Genomic DNA, 20,355 nt, shown 5'->3' with positions numbered 1-20,355 from the left:
ATTGTTGTTCCTGAAAACTAGCCCATATGAAGTATGATCGTTTATAAGAACTTTCACTCGCTCGATCAGGAAGGAGCTTCCCTGCAGTGCTGTGTTGGAAAAATACAAAATGGCTCCAAAGGCTCTGAGCACTATGGGACATAACTTCTGAGGTCATCAGTCCCCTAGAACTTAGAACTACTAAAACCTAACTAACCTAAGAACATCACACACATCCATGCCCGAGGTAGGATTCGAACCGGCGACGGCAACTGTCGTGCGGCTCCAGACTGTAGCGTCTAGAACTGCTCGGCTAATCTGGCCGGCTATTCACGTATGTCCTGATTTTGTTTGAATAAAATGTTCACCTCAATACAAATTCTCAGAACATTTACGTAAAGAGTCAAAAAAATTTGCTGTCGTAAATAATACTAAACTGAAAACTGAGCGCACCTCTTCTAGAAGACAATGAATTAAATTTCAGGTTACGCGTGGGATCAACGCCGAAGGCCCACTCGTATACCTCGATGACTGCACGCTACAAAGCCTTACGCCTCACCTGGGCCCATCAACACCGACATTGTTGTGTTGATGACTGAAAATATGTTTCCTGGTCGGACGAGACTCGTTTCAAATTGTACAGAGCGGATGGACGTGTACGGATATGAAGACACCCTCATGAATCCATTGACCCTGCATGCCAGCAGGGAGTTGTTCAGGCTAGTGAAGGCTCTGTAATGGTATCGGCGTGTGAAATTGGAGTGATATGGGCCCCATGATACACCTAGAAACGACTCTGACAGGCGTCACGTACGTAAGCATTCTGTCTGATTACCTGCGTCCAATAATGTCCATTGTACATTCCGACGGACTTGGGCAAAATGCGACACCCTACACCTACAGAACTGCTAAAGAGTGGCTCCAGAAACATTCTGAGTTTGAACACTTCCGCTGGCTACCAGACTCTCCTGACATGAACATTATTGAGCATTTCTGGGATGCCTTGCTACGTGCTTTTCAGGAGAGATCTCCTCGCCCTCGTACTCTTACGGATTTATGGACGCCCACGCAGGATTCATGGTGTCAGTGGCCTACAGAGCTACCTCATACTTTAGTTGAATCCAGGCCACGTCGTGTTGCGGCCCTTCTGCGTGCTCGCAGGAGCTCTACAAGATATTAGGAGGGAGTATCAGATTCTTTGGTTCTTTAGTGTAGTAGGGTACATTCGAGCCAATTGTCAGCACAGCGAAAAGATCTCAGAGCTGTAAGCTAAGGGGCCTGGGGTCGAGTCCGGATGAGGAATTATTTTTTTTTTATTTTCTGCTTGCAGCAGTGCCCACTGCTATACAGGACGTTTAATATCTGCCACACGAAGTGACTGGCCCTGTGCCTTGTTGATACTCATAACGAAAGCAAGCCACATGGGAAACTGCAACCTCCTTAAATAGAGGGGCATATTTAAATCATTGGGTATGAGCGGACTGCGACAACTGAATACGTCTTCGCCTGCGCCAAACCACGTGATGATAATGGCCTGTGTCACTCTCAGCAATAGGTTCTTCTCGGCCAGCTTTGTTCCATTGGATATGACGGTAACTAATCAATATACAATAGCTAGCAGTCATGTTTCTGTCAAATTCTCGAGCTTCCGCTTGTCCCGCTATCTAGTGATTTGTTACGGTACTATCTTCAAGACGGCAATTGCCACATTCATGTCCAAAGGAACTTTGCAGCGTAATTCGGAATAGCACAGGCACCGCAGTACCGCACTCTTGGAATGGTGCAGCGCAATCTATCTACCAGCACACGGCGACTTTCTGCACGTATCAGCGTCCCACTAACAGGCGTAAGGCGAACATTAGATGCTGAAAACTTGTGCTCATTTCACATACAGCGTCTGCAAAATCTTCACATTTTCGGTAATGTCACACGAACTGATTTTGTCAGTCATCAAGTGACAATGGTCATTGGCATCCATTAAGATTACTCACTGATAAAGTCACACTTACACGGTATGAAATCAACAACACACTAAATAATCATCAGGGGTCGCAGCGAAATCTGCACGCTACAGTGGAAACTCCGATCAATGTTTGGTGCACCACTATCGGTAACGCCACATCTTCATAGGCTCAGTCATTTTATAAGAGCGAACAACGAGACAGAACTACCCACATATTTTGGAAAATACGTTTGTTGAACACCTTAAGGATGGTCATGCGTACTGCAATGTACTTCCAGCATGACGGAACCACTCCACATTTTACCAGATGTGTGAAGAAACATTTCAGCTTCAGTTATACTAATCGCTGGATTCGTCACGGTATTGGCCACCAACATCGCCCCCATTATATTTTTGATTATGCGGTAGGACGAAGTCTGAGGCGTACAAACGAAAGGTGAAAATGAGAAGTGAGCAGCTTGATTGCATTACGGACGTTGCTGCCCTCGTTAGGGATTGCGTAAGGGCACACAGACAAGCAACACAACATGATCTCCCATGAGTGCACAAATGCACTGAAGTTGACGGTGAGATATTCGAATATTTATAGTGAACTCTATGACAACTGTATTGTGACGTGTACGACAATGCTTAGAGACGAATGTTCTAACAAACGTATTTTTCAGTCATTACTATGTAAAACGCATGTTGTAATGTTTACGAGCTATTGTACACGTGTACATGTGTAAACTGGTATTGAATAATACAGAAAAAATAACTACGTAAATTAAATGTATTCGGAATAGGGCATATGTCCATATGAAGTTCCTTGCTTCACACGATGTTTGTGTCATATCCCTGAATATTGACCATTCCTCCGGGGACAGCCTATATAAACGCCATGAACACCATCAGATGAATAATTACTGCAAAGGACACATAGATGCCGCATACTCATGTGAGACAGCGTTATCAGGACCTGACAGTGGTATGGACCTGCGCTTCCCATCTGTCTTGTCCCTCCTGCATCATCCTGCACCACTGGTCGGAGACTAGCAGAAGCCAGACTAAGGAATTATCGTCCAACGCGTAGGCTGCCGTTACCGCCACAATACAAACGGCTACGTTTGGAATTTTGCTGTGACTGCCGATGAATGACGTCATATTGTGTTCAGCGATGAATCACGATTCTGCACGGCTCTGGACGACCATCGTCAACGAGTATGGCAGCGACATGGGGAGACGTCTCATTGTATCAGTGTCTTGGAGAGAGGCAGCGGTGTTATCTCCTGGCCTCATGGCGCGGGGACCATTGGGGACGTCTTCAGATCACGACTGTTAGTGTTTGAGGGGGCCCTGAAGGCACAACGGTATGTTACGGACATCCTGTATCCTCATGTGTTACCTCTCATCAGACCGTGTTACGGTGCAATTTTTCAACAAGACAATGATCGTCCACATGTGGTGTGCTTGTGTCTCTCTGAACTTTCTACGTCATGCTAAGGTACTTCCGTTGCCAACAAGATCTCCATGTCTGTCCCCAACAAAACATGTGGACGACCATCTCGGACTTCAACGCTGCCCCAGGGGCAGTACACAGAATACCAAGTACCAATTACAACAGCAGTGGGCCAGGTTGCCTCAGGAAAGAGTACAACGATTTTGAGACACCCTTCTCAACCGGCTCAGCACCTTCACTGCCAGTGGGGGCGCAGTGTTTACTGAGAAATGGGCTCATAATGCCAAATTCTCTGTAAATTTGACTCGATATTGTAATCTTTGAAATTACATTACATACCTTCTCCTCCCGTAAAGTTTCGTTTCTTTTCGTCCTGAGCACTTTACTTTCTTTGCCAGGCGGTCGTTACTTTATCCCCCAGTTAGAAAGTCGTTTTGGATGGTAAGATTTTTACAATATGTTGTTAACCTGCATTAAAGTGGAGTTTACTTTGCTGCTCTTTTTCGTGTCTCCCTGCCGTGAGAAATCACGGCAATCGACGGCGACAACTTTCATTGACTATTTTGCCAGAAAAGTTTGGTGGTCGAGAATATTCTTCTAGTCTGGGTACTCACGGCAGGCATATTTATAGAAAACGTCTGTGTGCAAAAGAGAAATCAAATTACTAGTTGAAAATTTGAGTCTGTGCAGGCCAGGTTCTCAGATGCCTCAACTGAAGAAACGATTCCCACGACAGAATAGGCTTTTGTATGCTAGCAACCCGTATTGTCTCGCAAACAGTTAGTCCATCAAAAGCGACCAATATATGGACTGAGTACATCCTTCCCAGTCACGTGACACCATGGGCGTGGTGTCACGTAACGGTTGTCCAACAGCGAGTGAAACTATAATTGCTGTTGTGATAGTTAGGTGCATGTTATGATAAATCTGTTAATCGAAAATAGTCCTCAACAGTATTAGTGTCGCCATGAATGTCTTAGAATGGCAACGAACTTAGTAGTTCATAATTTCGGACAATATGGTCCAGAGGAGTAACAGCGATCTGCTAATACAGCTGGGTTAAAACAGCAATACAGATCGCAATAATACTTTATTAAGGACCGGTTTCCACTTCATGCAGAAGTCATCTTGACAAAATGAACAAATATAGTTGCTGTTGGCGGCTCCTCGTTTGCACTCGCAGCAACATCATTATTGCGATCTATGCTGTTGTTTTAACCCAATTTAGAAGTATCTCAAAAGCAGCTGTCGTCGCCTGTAAGCTGTTGTTTCGAGTTACTGTAACTGTAATGTGTACATGCTTTGCGAGAGGCGTTTCAGTTTTATGATGACTCAGTTACGGGAGACATCAATGATTCAGTGGTCATTCGCTAGTTGTATTATAAGGACTTTTACTTTTTAACAGCTAAGGCACCAATGACCAAACGGAAAATGATATCGTTCTTGTTTGCTTGTTCCTGTGGTTGTATTCCACTAAATAAGCTAATGAACTGTTCGTATTGTGGAATGCGACCAATAATTCATGAGCCCAAGCAGTTTTTGTTACCCTATTCCATTACAAAAACTTAATACGAAGCAATTATACACAGAATACAACGTACGTAGTCTCACTTCCACGACATACGACTATCTTTTTTCTTTTTTTTACTATGCTAATGGTATCAAAATGCCGACAAGATCATCGGAGACAGAAATCGATAGAGGATGTTTACATGATGCGTAGCTCGCAGTTCAGTGAGGATACTGCTAATAACAAAACATACACGTTATATAACTACGCAAGTGGGTGGCGGTTCATTTACCCCTGTCTACACTGAAGTTTTCTTGGGGTCTACAAGTAAAGCGAAATACTGCTTGAAAATAGAGGATTTTTCGCACAGAAACAGCAACCATCCGAGTCGTAATTTCTGTCTTGTTCTGACTAGTTTCCCTGTTTCTTAACCCAATACTGTTAGGACAGATTCGAACAGCTTTACTCGTAGTGGAATAATGAGACATACATGTAGCATATAAGTGTTACATGTGTATAATTTCGTATGTTTCTACAAAAGAAATAGTCATATTAATGTTCTGTAGCTTTAGCCTCGATCATTCTTACGAAAAATAGGAGAAGAGGAACGTGGCGCTGATCGATTCTGTCTGCTGTTGCTGCTAGAAATGCAATGACCTATAACTCTCCTTGCAATACACGCCCTTTGTTTGTGAAGTACACTTAGGCAGTACATAAACTTATGGGGACAAAATGAAGCTACTGATCAGAAAAAGAAAATGCGTCGTGTTGACATAGTTCTGTTGAATACAAACGTCCTTAGCACTATTACAGCAAATATTTGTACGACACAAGGAGAAATTCCGTTCTCTTCAGTTCCCGGTACATGCGTGAGCAACACCACAAAATCATTAAACTCTGCAGAAAACGATGCTTGCCGTTCTATCGTACAAACGTTTGTTGTAATAGTGCTAAGGACTTTTTTCGGAAAGGGAAAAGGTCATTTAGCAAATCTAGGAAAAGCGCGGCCACGTTCACGACTCATTGCACAAGTAAGTAAATACACGGATCTGGCTAAATATGCACAACCATAGAACTGCACTCGCACGACCCTTATGCTGAAACACAAGGTTTCGGATAATGCCCGGACAGTTGCTGGGCTACATTATCGTGTAGAGTAAGAATAAAAAACAGTGTTTTTACTCTTTTTTTACTAATGCAGTGAGGTGATAGAAGTAATGGGATATCACCTAATGTTGCGCCTCGCCTCATTTTGCCCGGCGCATTGCGGCAGTTCGACGTGACATGGATTCAACAAGTTGTTGGAAGTCCCCTACATAAATGTTGAGCCATGTTTTTTCTATAGCCGTCCATAATTACGGAAGTGTTACCGGTGCAGGATTTTTAGCACGAACTGACCTCTCCATTACGTAACATAAATGTTCTATGGGATCTATGTCGCGCGATCTGGTTCGCCAAATCACTGACTCGAATTGTCCAGAATGTTCTTGAAACCAATCGCGAACTGTTCAAGCCCAGTGACACGGTGCATCGTCATCCATAAAAATTTCGTAGTTGTTTGGGAACATAAAATCCATGAATCGCTGCAGATGATCTCCAAGTAACCGAATATAACCATTTAAAATCTATGATTGGTTTAGTTGGAGCAGAGGACCCAGTCCATGCCATGTAAACATAGTCCACACCATTATGGAGTCAGCACCAGCTTACACAGTGCCTCGTTGACAATTTCTATCCACGGCTACGTAAGGCCTGCTTCACATTCGAATCCTACCATCAGCTCTTACCAACTAAAATCAGGACTCATGTCACCAGGCCACGGTTTTCCAGTCGTCTAGAGCCCAACTGATTCGGTCACGAGCCCAGTAGAGGCTCTGCTGGCGACGTAGTGCTGTTAGCAAAAGTGCCCTGTACGCGATACTACCGCGTTCTATGTACGTGAATGTCGCTATCTAATGGCTTTAGTCATCTCAGTATACGTTTTGGCACTTCAGGTAGTCATCATAAGCAAATGTTCAAGTTTTATCAATTAGTGGAGAGTTACTGTCATAGGTGTATACCAATTTCTGTATAAATAAGTGGAATCAGAACACGAACTCAGTGAAGCAATGGTACCAAACGAGTGCAGCTTTATCCATACGCTGTACTGGTTGTACATTGAGTTGGTGATAACAGAGTAATACATCATACATCTATGGACAATATGTCATGCCAAACTCTTTTATTATCTAGTCCAGCCTTCTCTACGTACAATAAACCTCTGGAGACATCTAAAAACTCTTAGAATTATGATATGTCGGAAGCTAATGTTTCACATTACTTTTAGTTACTGTCGTAACTGATGGAGGTTTCTTAAGTGTAATGCAGATCATAGCCTTCATATTCCACAAATTCTTAAGGACGGCGACTAAGGTCAATAGGATGACTTCTCCAGCGTCACAATCACGAGCACAAGCACTGGACTGCAGAACGATACATCATCTGACGTTGTACAGCACTAGTTCAGTATGTCACAAATTGAGTTCGCAAAGCAAAAGTTATACATATCGGGTTTCAAATGTACTCGTTTCAATGTGGCGTCCAAAGTAATACGCCGTTTGCCTTCGGGATAGCAAAATATTGACACATGATCAACGCGTCAATGAATTCGAAAGCATTCTCATACCGTTCAGGATATCTGGTGTCAAAGCGGTACGCTAGTATACTTTTTAAATTCCACCTGTTATCCCTTGGCGTAACTAAATATTATTAGTTATTTTTCCGAACAGTTTTGCCTTATTTACTCATAATACATCACCATATGTGCAATCAGTTCTTCGAAGGAAGGACTTGGGATAAGAATTCACGACTTTCAAGAACTAATCGCACGATATGCCAATATAGTTTATTTTTTAGAGATGCATATGGGGCGTGAAGATGGCATAACAGAATGCCGAAACTGGTAGCAAAAATAAAATAAAATAACATCTCACCTGCACGGCTATTGGCGAATTTCATAGTTAAATTTTATACAATGTTTATACAATTTTCTCAAGTTCCATTCAGAACAACATTAAGAAGTTTCGTGTATGTGTTTGTAATGCATGTTCGAAGTTATGGAGCGATAAATGGTTAGGACTCTGTGTGAGGTATTTATCGTGCAACAACTGTTGCGGCGAAACAAACAAGTTTCACGACATAGCATACCAATACCGTTTCTCTCCAGATTGGTAGAAACAGGCTGTTAATCACGACAGTGACGAATGGAATGAAATGACCATACATCATATGCAATACTGAGAAAAGAGAAACTTCTAGTGATCTATAAGGCGGGTCACACATCAAGTTTATTAGTGATTTTTACTAAATCCTTGATGGCCATTTACTGTGTCTCACGAAGCCTTAAATTACACTTAGTGCGACTGCAAATATCGAATCTACTTGAAGGTATCTGAATATTATAGAAATAGAAGCACGAATGTGAAGAACTAGAAATAGATCTCGCATTTATGTTTCCAGGAGTGCTCTTTCATTATCAAGAAGTTCTCCCCCTCTGACTGTGACTCTGTCGAGCGCCACATCTGTTACCATTAGCGTAATATTATTAGTTTTATCTTCAGTTTACGTCGTAGGTGCGGTTGCAAGTTTCATCAGCATTCGATACATTCTTCCCTAAACCTGTGACTCTGCAACACTAGCCACCGCGCCACCATTTAGGCTTATGTTATCGCGTGCTGAATGGCACCTAAAGCACCTCGGAAACTTTAACTGCCGTTCTCTCAGAAACGGTAGAGTATCTACGGATTGAAACTGTAAACCGTTTAATCCCTGCTGTGGAATGTGATAATTAACGACAACGATTACCTTCGCAGCCACTCCTCCAGTCCTTAAGGTGAATAATACTAGAACGTAATCTCATCCAAAAATTCGGTTGCTTATAACGGCAGACAGAAGCGAAGGGAAGAATTTGCAAGTTAGAAATGGTGCCCAAGGCTGCCTGCGAGTCGCGACCGCCGGGGCTGCGCCGGTTGCCTCATCGCCTCCACTGTACGCGACGCGCACGCGCCGTGTTGAAACGGCCATCAGCCTTACGGCGCGTCGCCGTTTCCCCACAGCACTGTCGCTCATTGTCAACCGTTTGTTTTCTCCCGTTGGTGCATCGTCCTCGGTTCAGGCTGTTGGCTAACGTGAAAGGCGTAACGCCTTCTCTAGCAACCCAGTACGACTACCGCTTTTCTCGGGTGGGTAAGGCCTCTTGTGTTGTGAGGCCTTGGCCCAAAGCTCACGTGCCTCAGTTGCAACCGAGCATTCAGCAGGTGGCGTAATCTGTCTGTTGTTTCCTCACAGTGTTTCCCGCACTCACTGTTATTCCACGAGTCATTTTGAACAACTGTCTTGAGCACAAATTCCAACGCCAGAGTTTCAGGAATTTTGTCGGGGTCGTTTGCTGAATATCTTGAAGTAAAAAAATCTGGTGTAGGTAAAGCCGAGACGAATAGATTTATATAGGATAGTCTATCAAGCCGGGAAAAATCTCAGACTGGCGTAAGCTATAACGCAGGCGAGCTAGCTGCCAGAGCTTTTGGCTGATATGACCTTTCAATATTAAAAACTCCTTTTCCTAGCACTTACAAAATGTGTAATTGACGGTTGCGTAAATATTACCTCAAAATATTGTGAACTAAATCATTTAGTATGTCTGATATTCTTACTATGTACGATACTACTGTGCTTGTAAGGGTCTAGTATACGTCGAATTGTAAACATGGGTCTTTTACGTAACTTTTACAATTTTTTTTTTCCTTTTATTACATTCACCAGAAAGTTGACATCAATAATGTTAACTAAATAGCCGACTAAGTCGGTGACAAAACAGAGCGAAAGAATATTGAAAATCTCACGTGACGCGCATGCGCTGTAGCTTAGGTGATTTTTGTAAGAATATTTTGAAATTATTTCCCGTCCGCAAGTGGCAACATGTGTCCTATATCAAACTGTTCCCCATGACCACCGCTGTGGTACATTGTAAACAGTTGTCGTTTACACAATATATATACCTTGCGAATGCAGTGTACTTGTTCACTAGTGCACTAGTGCAGAGAGACGATACACATTTCATGAGTCATATTTAAGTCTTATTTCTTTTGACTTATAGTATTCACTGTGGATGACGCTGCCAAGACACCTTTGGTCTCCATTCTCAGTTTTCAGCTGTGTACTGCTCTGTTCTTTCTCGGATTTTGGTTCCGTAAGTGGTAATTTTATGCAAGCAGTGTTACAGTTTACGCACGTTTACGCATGCGGAGATAACCACTGTACAGCGCTTGTGTGTGTTATATAAAGTTCAGTGGATACAACCTTCCAATACGAAGCGTGACGAAATGTACCCATCCGATATTGAAGAGTATATCGTAAACAATGCCGTAGCCGGTGCACTGTACGCGATATGAACATTACGTGTAATATTTTTTTGAGAAGCTTACATGAACGGCATCTGAACTCGAGTCGGCAGCTGAAGGGGCAAGCACTGCTACCAAAGAGCTTTCCACGTGGAATATAATTCGAAATTGCTTCTTACAGCATCCTTCCTTCATTTTTCCGTTTACATATTTTATTCAGACTGGGTCACGTATGCAACAGTAGCAACAGTCACGTGTAGGATGATGAAACCCCGCACATATTGACAATTTTTCAAGTATTCTTTTTTCTACATTCATCCCAACAGAACTGACAAAGTCCTCTACAAAACATATCATGAGAGCTACCTTCCTGGGATGTTAGAAGATTTGAACATAACTCGTCGGTTTTGGTGATTTAAAAATGACGGGCTGCCGACATGTGGGTACAATATGAAGAATGATGTGGCGATACTGTTTCATGACCAGATTGTTTAAAAGACATGGTGCCGATGGACCTCTCGGTGATGAACCATGTTAACAACTTCGACAGTTCAGTCGCATGGTTATGGTTGCCACGAACCTCGTTGCAACTGAAGATTACGAACTTCAAGAATTCTTCATCGCGTACGTAGTCACCACACAACCTGTTGTGAAAATTGCGACCGACATATTGAGCATCTTCTGTAAGAAAATAACACTATGTTATTGTATAACATATTTTTTAAACTATTCAACTTTTTTACGTTTCAGTTAGCTGAACCTGAACATATGATAACGTTCAATAATCCACAGTTCAAGCCAAAGGGAATTATAATTTTGCTGTTAACAACGAGTACTCCTAATTTTATTTACAAACGCAATATACGTTCAATGTTAAACTAATCTGGACCGATGTGCCGGTTTCGTCAGTTGTTGTTGTTGTTGTGGTCTTCAGTCCTGAGACTGGTTTGATGCAGCTCTCCATGCTACTCTATCCTGTGCAGGCTTCTTCATCTCCCAGTACTTACTGCAACAGTACCAGTCAATAATGTAATTTGAGTAAATATTTATTAATATTCATCATGTAATGAGTCGCTGGATGCCGAGGACTCATCGTATCTAAACATTAATCAGGCAGCGGTGACAAACTTTGTAAGTTCATCGTCAGCACTGGAGCAGATCCTATACACACTCTAAGGTAATTTGAAGTGCTTATAAAAGAGTAATATGACAGAGAACGACACTACTACATTACAAACAAATGAGCAGAAAAGAGTGAAATCTGCTAACTCTCCACACATGACTAATAGTAGCGTAAATATAGACTACTACATAATTTGCAGTAACTAAAAAGTCCTTCTCTCATCCATCCCAATATGCACTTATAAATTTCGCATATGATAGTACGAATTTTATTGTGTTTATCTAGTTCATTCCCACATGCTGTAATTCTCATATGGAAATCTGCAGGACACACTGAAGTTAATTGTAAACAGGCATTTTTCCATGACTTAATCATCACTTATTAACTGTTGAGAATTTCGATGCGGCCATGACACACCGTATTATCACGACTGCATTTCATCTAATAAAAAGGCTCGCAAGTGTACGTTGAAGCTTAGGAATCACGTGAAGCGTATTACACAACAATTACGGGAAAAGTTATGTAATATTTGACCGACAATGCGATTTAAAAATGTGTATGGGGATATAATTCCAAATTTTCGACGTCACAGACTACAATGTAGACTAGAAAGATAAGATACAGATCTTTTTAATAATATATAACGACGACGTTTTCTTGCCTGCATTGTAGTCTGAGGCGTTGACTATCCAGGATATATCGTGGTACATTTACTCAAATGTGGTACATGCGTCACGCTGTAGGTAATCATTGCTTCTCGACACCGCCCGAGATGCTCCAAACCTCCGTGATGTCGAGAGCGCTACAGTAGAAGATCTGACTTCATTTATCTACCTTTCGGCCATTTACGTCACTTGCTGAACATGTACGTCCTATGGTCAGCTCGCAAATGCCGTAAGAGGGTGCACAAGCTCGGATAGTTTTCGGAATGGAGAAGAAAATTGGCTGTATCCTTTCGAAGAAGCCTTCCCGGGATTTCCCTGGAGTGATCTAGGGAAATCACGGAAAACATAAATCTGTATGATGGGACGCAGATTTGAACCACCGTCCTCCAGAATGTGAGCCTAGTTTGCTAACCACTGCGCCACATTACTCGGTAAATCAGTATCAAGGAGCTGAACACAGACATTCCGACGCAGTTTTTAAAATACATCAGACATTTCTTTATGAGAAGTTCGAAGCCTCAAGAGCGTAGTTTTTCACATTTCTGTTGGTGGTAAGATTTTGTATCGGTAAAACGACCAAAACGGAGTGAAACTAATCGTTTATGTAATCCAACACTGAGCTTTGGTGGCATATTACACATAATTTTCTGACGATGTATTTTGCCAGAGACAGACTTTTTACAGATATGCTGTACATCTGCTGAAGTTTCAGGCACAGAGTGACAGTGAAAATTTGGGTGTGTTCTGTCGTCCACTTTCGTACTAGAATGACGTGTTTAAACGGCTTTGCAACAATTTAAGAAATCGCAGTACACACGTGCTGACTAAATCGGGCTATTCGCTATTTGTTATATAATCATTAGTTCTCGTCAGCCGCCTGCCGAGTCAGCAAGTTCAATCTTTTCACAGCAACCCAGAAGAGTTCAGAAACCAATAGTCAACGACATTGCCATTGTCTGAGAGCTTTCAGAACTTTCCGTCTGCTTCAGCCCCTAAACACTGAGCTAAACTGATGAATGAACATCAGGTATATTTCACTGAGGTGACAACAATCATGGAATAGCGATTTGCACATACAGGGTGTTTCCGTGTGAGTGTGCAAAAATTTAACAGGACATAGACATGCTCCACTGAACAATTTGAGGTAGGAAACCTGGTGTCGGAGAAGCCAGCTTAAGGAAATAACTTGAAGAAACTCACATTACTCTGTACCTTTTTATTTACATTAGTTTTAGTGAACTGCAAATACTATCATTGACACAATAAGTGTATCATTTATTTACTGTGTCTTACAAAATGCACTGAAACTGACGGCGATCAACCTCACTGCAACGATAACATCGCCGAACAAGATTCAGACGCATCATGACAAATATCCCTGGTGTATTTCGAATCACATCACAGGCAGCTACAATTCTGGCATTCGTCGATCGAGAGAAATAAACACTCGTCGTAACGGATGATGCCTGTTAGGAAGTTGTTCAATGTACAGCCTTTCAGCAACGAGAGCATCTTCCCCATACACAAGGTCCGTGTCAGTGAGATCTGCGAAACTGTACTGGTACTGCTCTATCGTACTGTGCTGTACGTCTCTGAATAGCACCGAGTAATGAATAGGTCTGTCGTTGATTCATAGCACTTTATGTCATGTGCCAATATAAATACAACAGGGCCATCTTAAGGGGCTCCGGGAAGGCTCAAAATCATGAAAAGTTCAATTTTTACTTTTTTGCGTTTTCTGAATCTGCAGACTATTACCTTTTAATAGATATATAATTTATTCAATTCCGAAGACTACAACTATTTTTAAATTTTTTTTTGAAATGTGTTCTACATGGGCGTGACCCACTGTGGCGCTGTTAAACTGCTGTCAAATGGTGTTATTATTAACGTCCGTGTTCATCAGGTACATTTTAGTGATGTGAGATAAAGTATGTGTTGTGGCTAACCTGTGATGGTTCAATATATATCGCTGGTGTGATTGTCGATTGTTTCATGTTTATTTACTCTGTCGTTATCTCGAAAACATTCGTAATTAATTCTGTTTCTTGAGTCTCTGTTTTGTTGAAGTATAATAATGAGTAAAAGTAAAGTTATTAGAAATCCTCTGAAGGCTTTTAACAAAAGGAGAAATGTTGGAAAGCCAAAGGTATGTGTTATTACTGTAAACAATAAAGACGATAACCAAGTGAGTGAACCTAACCTCTCAAGTACACCTGCCCATAGCAGTCAAAGTGGGAAAGAAAATACTTCACAGAAGAAGCTTGGTTCAATAAGTGAAAACTATGAATGTTTTATGGGCGAATCGGATGTGAATGAAATATTTGATATGTCGGTTCTCAAAGGAATTTTTTCAAACTGTGTAAGATGTATTCATTGTAGTGAAGTTGGTCTGGAACTCTCCATAATAAAGCACGTAGTACTTGCTAGTGAAATACAACTGAAATGTGATAAGTGTTCATACATGACCACCTTTTGGAACAGTGTTGCAGTAACTGCAACTGAAGAAAATAGTAGGAAAATCTACGAACACAACATTAGATTTGTTTATTCCTTGCGTTCAGTTGGTAAGGGTGCTACTGCAGGTGCAATTTTCTGTGGCATCATGAATCTTCCAAATCCCCCAACCAAGTTTACGACCTATAATAAATTAATAGGGTCTAAAGTAGAAGATGTCTGTATAGAATCTATGAAGAACGCTGTGGAAGAGGCAGTAATGGAAAATAATGGTAACAGAGATTTGACTGCAGCGTTCGATGGTACCTGGCATAAACGGGGACACACATCTCTTCATGGTGTAGTATCTGCCACCAGTATGTATACAGGGAAAGTTTTAGATGTAGCAGTAATATCAAAGTATTGTAGATGTCCACAAAAATATAAAGGTACACATGAAAATAATTGCAAAGCTAACTATAGTGGCAGTAGTGGAGGAATGGAATTGGCTGGTGTTGCCAGTATATTCCAGCGTTCTGAGGCGTGTGATAAAGTGCGATATGTTAATTACCTTGGTGACGGTGATTCTAAAAGTTTCAAACATGTTCAAGAACTGAAGCCCTATGGTGATGATGTTGTAGTGCAGAAATTTGAGTGTATTGGACACGTACAGAAGCGAATGGGAACAAGACTTCGGCGACTGAAAGCTTCATACAAAAAACAAAAACTCAGTGATGGTAAAGGGTTGGATGGGAAGGGAAGGTTAACTGACAGTGTAATTGACAAAATACTGAACTATTATGGAATGGCTATTAGGCAAAATACACAAAGTGTCGACGAAATGAAGAAGGCTGTTTGGGCTCTTTTTTTCATACTTCTTCAACCGATGAAAATCCCCAACATAGCTTGTGTCCCAAAGAAGAAGACAGTTGGTGTAAATATAACAAACGATTGCTAACTGGTGAAGTGTACACTCATAAGCATAGTCTGCCTCATGCAATAATGGAGGTGATAAAACCTATTTTCAGAGACTTAGCAGCACCTGAACTGTTGAAAAAGTGTATTCACGGAAAAACTCAAAACCCCAATAAAGTGTAAATAGTGTTATATGGTCGAGAATCCCCAAGACTGTATTTGTTGGAATAGAAACACTTCACTTTGGTGTGTATGATGCTGTTGCGACTTTCAATGATGGCAACATTGTAAGGCGCAAGATATTTAGAAATATGGGAATGAAGATAGGTTCTAACATGGTACGAGCGATGCTTGCTTTAGACAAGGAACGCCTTCGGGCTGCAGACAGGGCTGTAAAGAGTCTAGAAATACAAGCAAGAGTAAACAGGAGGAGGAACAAGAGGAAGCTGGAGGAGCAGTTTGCAGAGGATGAAGATAATCCATCCTATGGACCTGGAATGCACTAAAAAGTTAATCCAATCTTTGTCGCTCGATTCCCAAAACTTTTATTTTCTCATACTAATTACATGTTTTCTAAGGATCTTCCAAACATATTTGTTTCAAACTTTCAGTAAATGTTACACAGTACCTTCTGCATAATTTAACACTGCCTTTTTCCAATAAACTGTATATTTTTGAATATATAAATAAAAAATTGCAAAACAATGTTGTGAATTTTCATTACAATTGAAAAAAAAATCATCTTTAATAACTGAACTAAAATTTTGTAAAATCCCTGAGTTAAGTTGTAGCCCATATTCCAATAAATAATCTGTAAAAAGTTCAACTTCCTACCTCAAATACTTTGTGAGGAAAGATGTAATTTATAAGCGTTATTTTAACATTGCAAGTATAGGGCGTTCCGGAGCCCCTTAAGGACAAGTAAAGTAGACAAAATCTGCATGAAGACTTCCAAGCACTCGGGCTCGTTCTCCTTGTTTCCTTGAAGGAAATAAAGAATGTACATGTAAATAAACAGTACGTGTAAACTCCTTCGCATGATAGTTGTAAATACGTTGGAAAATAGTAACGCTAGACAGAGAGGTAGAGAAGTTTACTTCCATATCTCCTTCAGCTAGCTTCTCCGACCCCAGGTTCCCTACCTCAAACTGGAAAATTAGGAAATTTGTGGTAAGGTCTTATGGGACCGAACGTCTGAGGTCATCTGTCTTTAAGCTTACACACTACTTAACCTAACTTATACTAAGGACAAGACGCTCACCCATGCCCAAGGGAGGACTCAAACCTCCGACGAGGGGAAGCCACGCGAGCCGTGACAAGGCGCCTAAGACCTCAAATTGTTCAGTGGAGCATTCTCCACGTCCGGTTACACTTTTGCACGAACTTACGGAAACACCCCGCATACAGATGGCGATAGCATCGCGTACACAAGGCATAAAAGGTCAGTGCACTGGCGGAGCTGTCACCTTTGTTCGGGCGATTCATGTGGAAAGGTTTCCGACGTGATTATGGCCGCACAGCGGGAATTAACAGACTCTGAACGCGGAATGATAGTTGGAGCTAGACATATGGCACATTCCATTTCGGAAATCTTTAGCGCATTCAGTATGCCAGAATCCACGTTGTCAAGCGTGTGTCGAGGATACCAAATTTCAGGCATTACCTATCACCACGGACATTGCGATGTCCGATAACTTTCACTTAACGACCGAGTGCAGCTACCTTTATGTAGAGATATCAGTGCTAACAGACAAGCAACTCTGCTTGAAATAATAGCAGAAATCAATGTGGTACTTACCACGGACTTATGCGTTAGGACAGTATGCGGGAAATTTGGCGTTAATGGGCTATGGCAGCACACGATCGACGTAGTGATTTACTAATGGCACGACGTCGCCCGCGGCACCTCTCCTGAGGTCGTGACCATAAAGGTTGGTCCATAGACGACTGGAAAACCGTGGCGGTGGTTAGATGACTCTCGATTTTGAGTCCAAATTGCAACCGGTAAGAGCTTATGGTAGGGTTCGAGAGTGGCACATACCCCACGAAATTGACAACAAGGCACTGTAGAAGCTGGCGGTGGCTCCATAATGGTGTGGACTGTGTTTACATGGAACGGACTGGGTCGTCTGGTCCAATGAAATTGATAATTGACGGTAAACGGTTACGTTCGGCTACCATTTGCAGCCATGCATGACTTCATGTTCCCAAACAACGATGTCACGTCACTGGGCCACAATGATTCGCGATGGTCTGAACAACATTCTGGTTAATTTGAGCGAACGATTTGTACACCAAGAACGTACGACATTAATCCCATCGAACATTTATGGGACATAATCTAGAAGTCAGTTCGTACAAAAAATCCTGTACCCGCAACACTGTCGCATTTATGGGCGTCTATAGAGGCAGCATGGCTCAATATTTCTGCAGGGAATTGCAACGACTTTTGAGCCCATGCCACGTCGAACCGCTGCACTACTCCGGGCAAAAGAAGGTCCGACCCGATATTAGCAGGTAGCCCATGACTTCTGTCACCTCTGCGTGTAATCGGTTTTTGTTAATATTTCATCATTTATCTTACAGATTCTTCGAATTACGGTACTGTGCGTAGAGAGAAGTTCTACCGAACATTGCAGAATCTTGTCATCCAATGCCATGAAGTGTCACGTTTAAGGAAATGAAGAGCCACACGCTTATGTACACTGCTACAGAGAAGCAGCGCACCCGCATGATATAGCGTTATCAGCACCTGATATAGTTGTGTACATAACTCTGAGAGGAGTCTAAACGTTATGTCCCACTTTTTACACTTTAAGAAGGTATTGCCATTTTCCTGTAATTCACAAAAAGAGAATTTCATATGAAACTAATTAATTCATTGGTAATATGATCACACTGTAAATAATTCATGTAGCTGTTTCTTCTAAACGAAGCACTTTGGTCGCAAAGTACACGGAAATGTGGTAGTAGTGAAATAAGGGAAGGAGGCTCGTACCTTTGGAAACGCCGTGCTTGCTCTGTGTCTCGGCGGCAAGGCCTCTCGCGGAATGTCTTAGAGTGAATTTGGCATACTCTTCTTCGCACGTATCGGATATTTATTGTCAAAAACAACCAAGAAATACCAGCACATTTCGTGTTCTGATGCATGCGCACAGCTCCTTGCTCTATACCAAATGGTTTCCGAACGTAGTTCCTATAAACAAAACAAAGAAGTATCCAGTCTTATAAATGTTTGATTACGTTTCGTCCTGTTTCAGGAACAGAAAACCGCATATGCTGCTCACGATGGAAGCGACATTTCTGCTGTTACCTGCACTGCTGCTTCTAGTACCTGTTCAGTCTGCACCCAGCAACAACATCCGTGAGTACAACTACAATTCACTCTTTCCAGTGATTGTCTTTGTATTTTTTTGTTTTATTTGAGAGAATGTCCACCATTGTTTCAAGCCGTCTATATTCCAGCCCTGAGCTTATACGTACGCTGTTTGCGAGTACTTAGAAGCGTTCTACGCAACTTTAGTATTGTTGACATTGCGTATAACGCCACTAGTGTGGTTAACTAACAACGTTCCGTAATATCCCCTCTGGAGTGGTGGTATGCGGAACCTAAAGTTCATTCAACTTCGCGGAATGGTTGAAGATAAATTTCGTCTTTAATCGTTTTTTATAGGCAGCGCACGACAAATTACGACCAACTGAATGAACGTGAGAGTAGCAGGACATCAGATTTGTTGTAAGATACGATTGGCCGTACTCTGTTCCGACCCTCATCACTCGTCATAAGCTATGCTCCTCGAATCTAGTCAGCTCGACATCGTGGACATGAGGGAGTCATCCTCCCTTCACAGCCGGTCTACAAGCCAGGTTTCCCTCATCTTGCATTTAAACAGCTAGAGCGAGGCAAGTGTCCCATAGGTAGTGACACCACCTCTGATTTTCTTCACACCTGAATGACAGACTGACAGCCAGTGTCTTATCCCTGACGTAGTGGGACCTTATTTGGAGTACATCTACATTCTTCGGCGTGTTATGGTTTGCGTTTTTGCTGCGTAAATGCAGGAAGATGCCGAAAGGCTCATATGTGACCAAGTATCATGAGGTAAAGTGAGAGCAGCTCTACCGGACGTGGTATTGCTATCCGTGAATATCTAGGACACAATATGAGCTGCTGTCCAAGTCGCCTTGCATGGTAGAAAGTAGTCGACTGGTTCTCTCTAGCAGAAAATCTGATCAAGAAATCTTTGAAGTACGGGGATATGTACTTCCTTTGCAAGGGTGCCCATACATGGGGTCAAAGCCCCCCAACCCCCCGAAACTTAAGGGAATGGAAAAAATAAAGTAAAGCCAGGTGTCTTTCTTACAAGAAAATGATTTAAAATTTGGTATTACACAGGTTATAGCAATGCTGAAACTGTTACTTTTTTATGGATGCTTACAAGTCGCCGTTCATCTTAAAAATATTTCATACCCCCAGCTCTTGGCCTCTGCCATTACGAACTGGGCCCCTGCAATGTTGCTTGATGGCCTCTCATCACACTTCATCAGAGAGGGATTCAAGTTGCATGCCATAAATTGTCAATGATTCCTTCAAAAAAGTTGTGTAGTAGCCCAGGATGTGTGTCTCTTGTTACAAGTATGTTCCACACAGTCTTTTTAACTCATTCATAATCCTTTCACGGGATTTCCATGTAGGAAGTGAGGAGAGATTTAGATATACTGAATCTGGTGACTTCCTAACGCTTGTTCAAACTTGTGGGCTAATCACTTCGGACAGTCAAGAGATAGGACACGCTTTGATTTCCCTCTGTGAGCGAAACAGTCTTTGACCGGTTTATCTATTAGTACTGTTGGCGCTGATGAGATACAGCTTGGTATTTACATTATCTATATAACCCAACAGACTGCCTCCATAGCTATATGGTTCATGTTGCTGTCTTTGGAAGGA

The 20,355-nt window shown here is 41.9% G+C and overlaps 1 protein-coding gene across 1 annotated transcript in view; it reads left to right on the top strand.

The window, feature by feature from the left end:
- The window catches only part of LOC124777418 (circadian clock-controlled protein daywake), a 92,723-nt gene that overhangs the window by 15,167 nt on the left and 57,201 nt on the right, over nt 1-20,355 (top strand). Inside the window, exon 2 of the mRNA XM_047252814.1 lies at nt 18,668-18,771. Within this exon, the coding sequence (XP_047108770.1) occupies nt 18,684-18,771 (88 nt within the window). The 5' untranslated portion in view covers nt 18,668-18,683. The remainder of the gene's footprint in view (nt 1-18,667; nt 18,772-20,355) is intronic.

This window comes from Schistocerca piceifrons, chromosome 2, assembly GCF_021461385.2.
Source record: "Schistocerca piceifrons isolate TAMUIC-IGC-003096 chromosome 2, iqSchPice1.1, whole genome shotgun sequence".
In the NCBI taxonomy this organism is placed as follows: Eukaryota; Metazoa; Arthropoda; class Insecta; order Orthoptera; family Acrididae; genus Schistocerca; species Schistocerca piceifrons.
The sequence above is the reverse complement of the archived record's forward strand: the minus strand, read 5'-3'. Positions and strand labels throughout refer to the sequence as shown.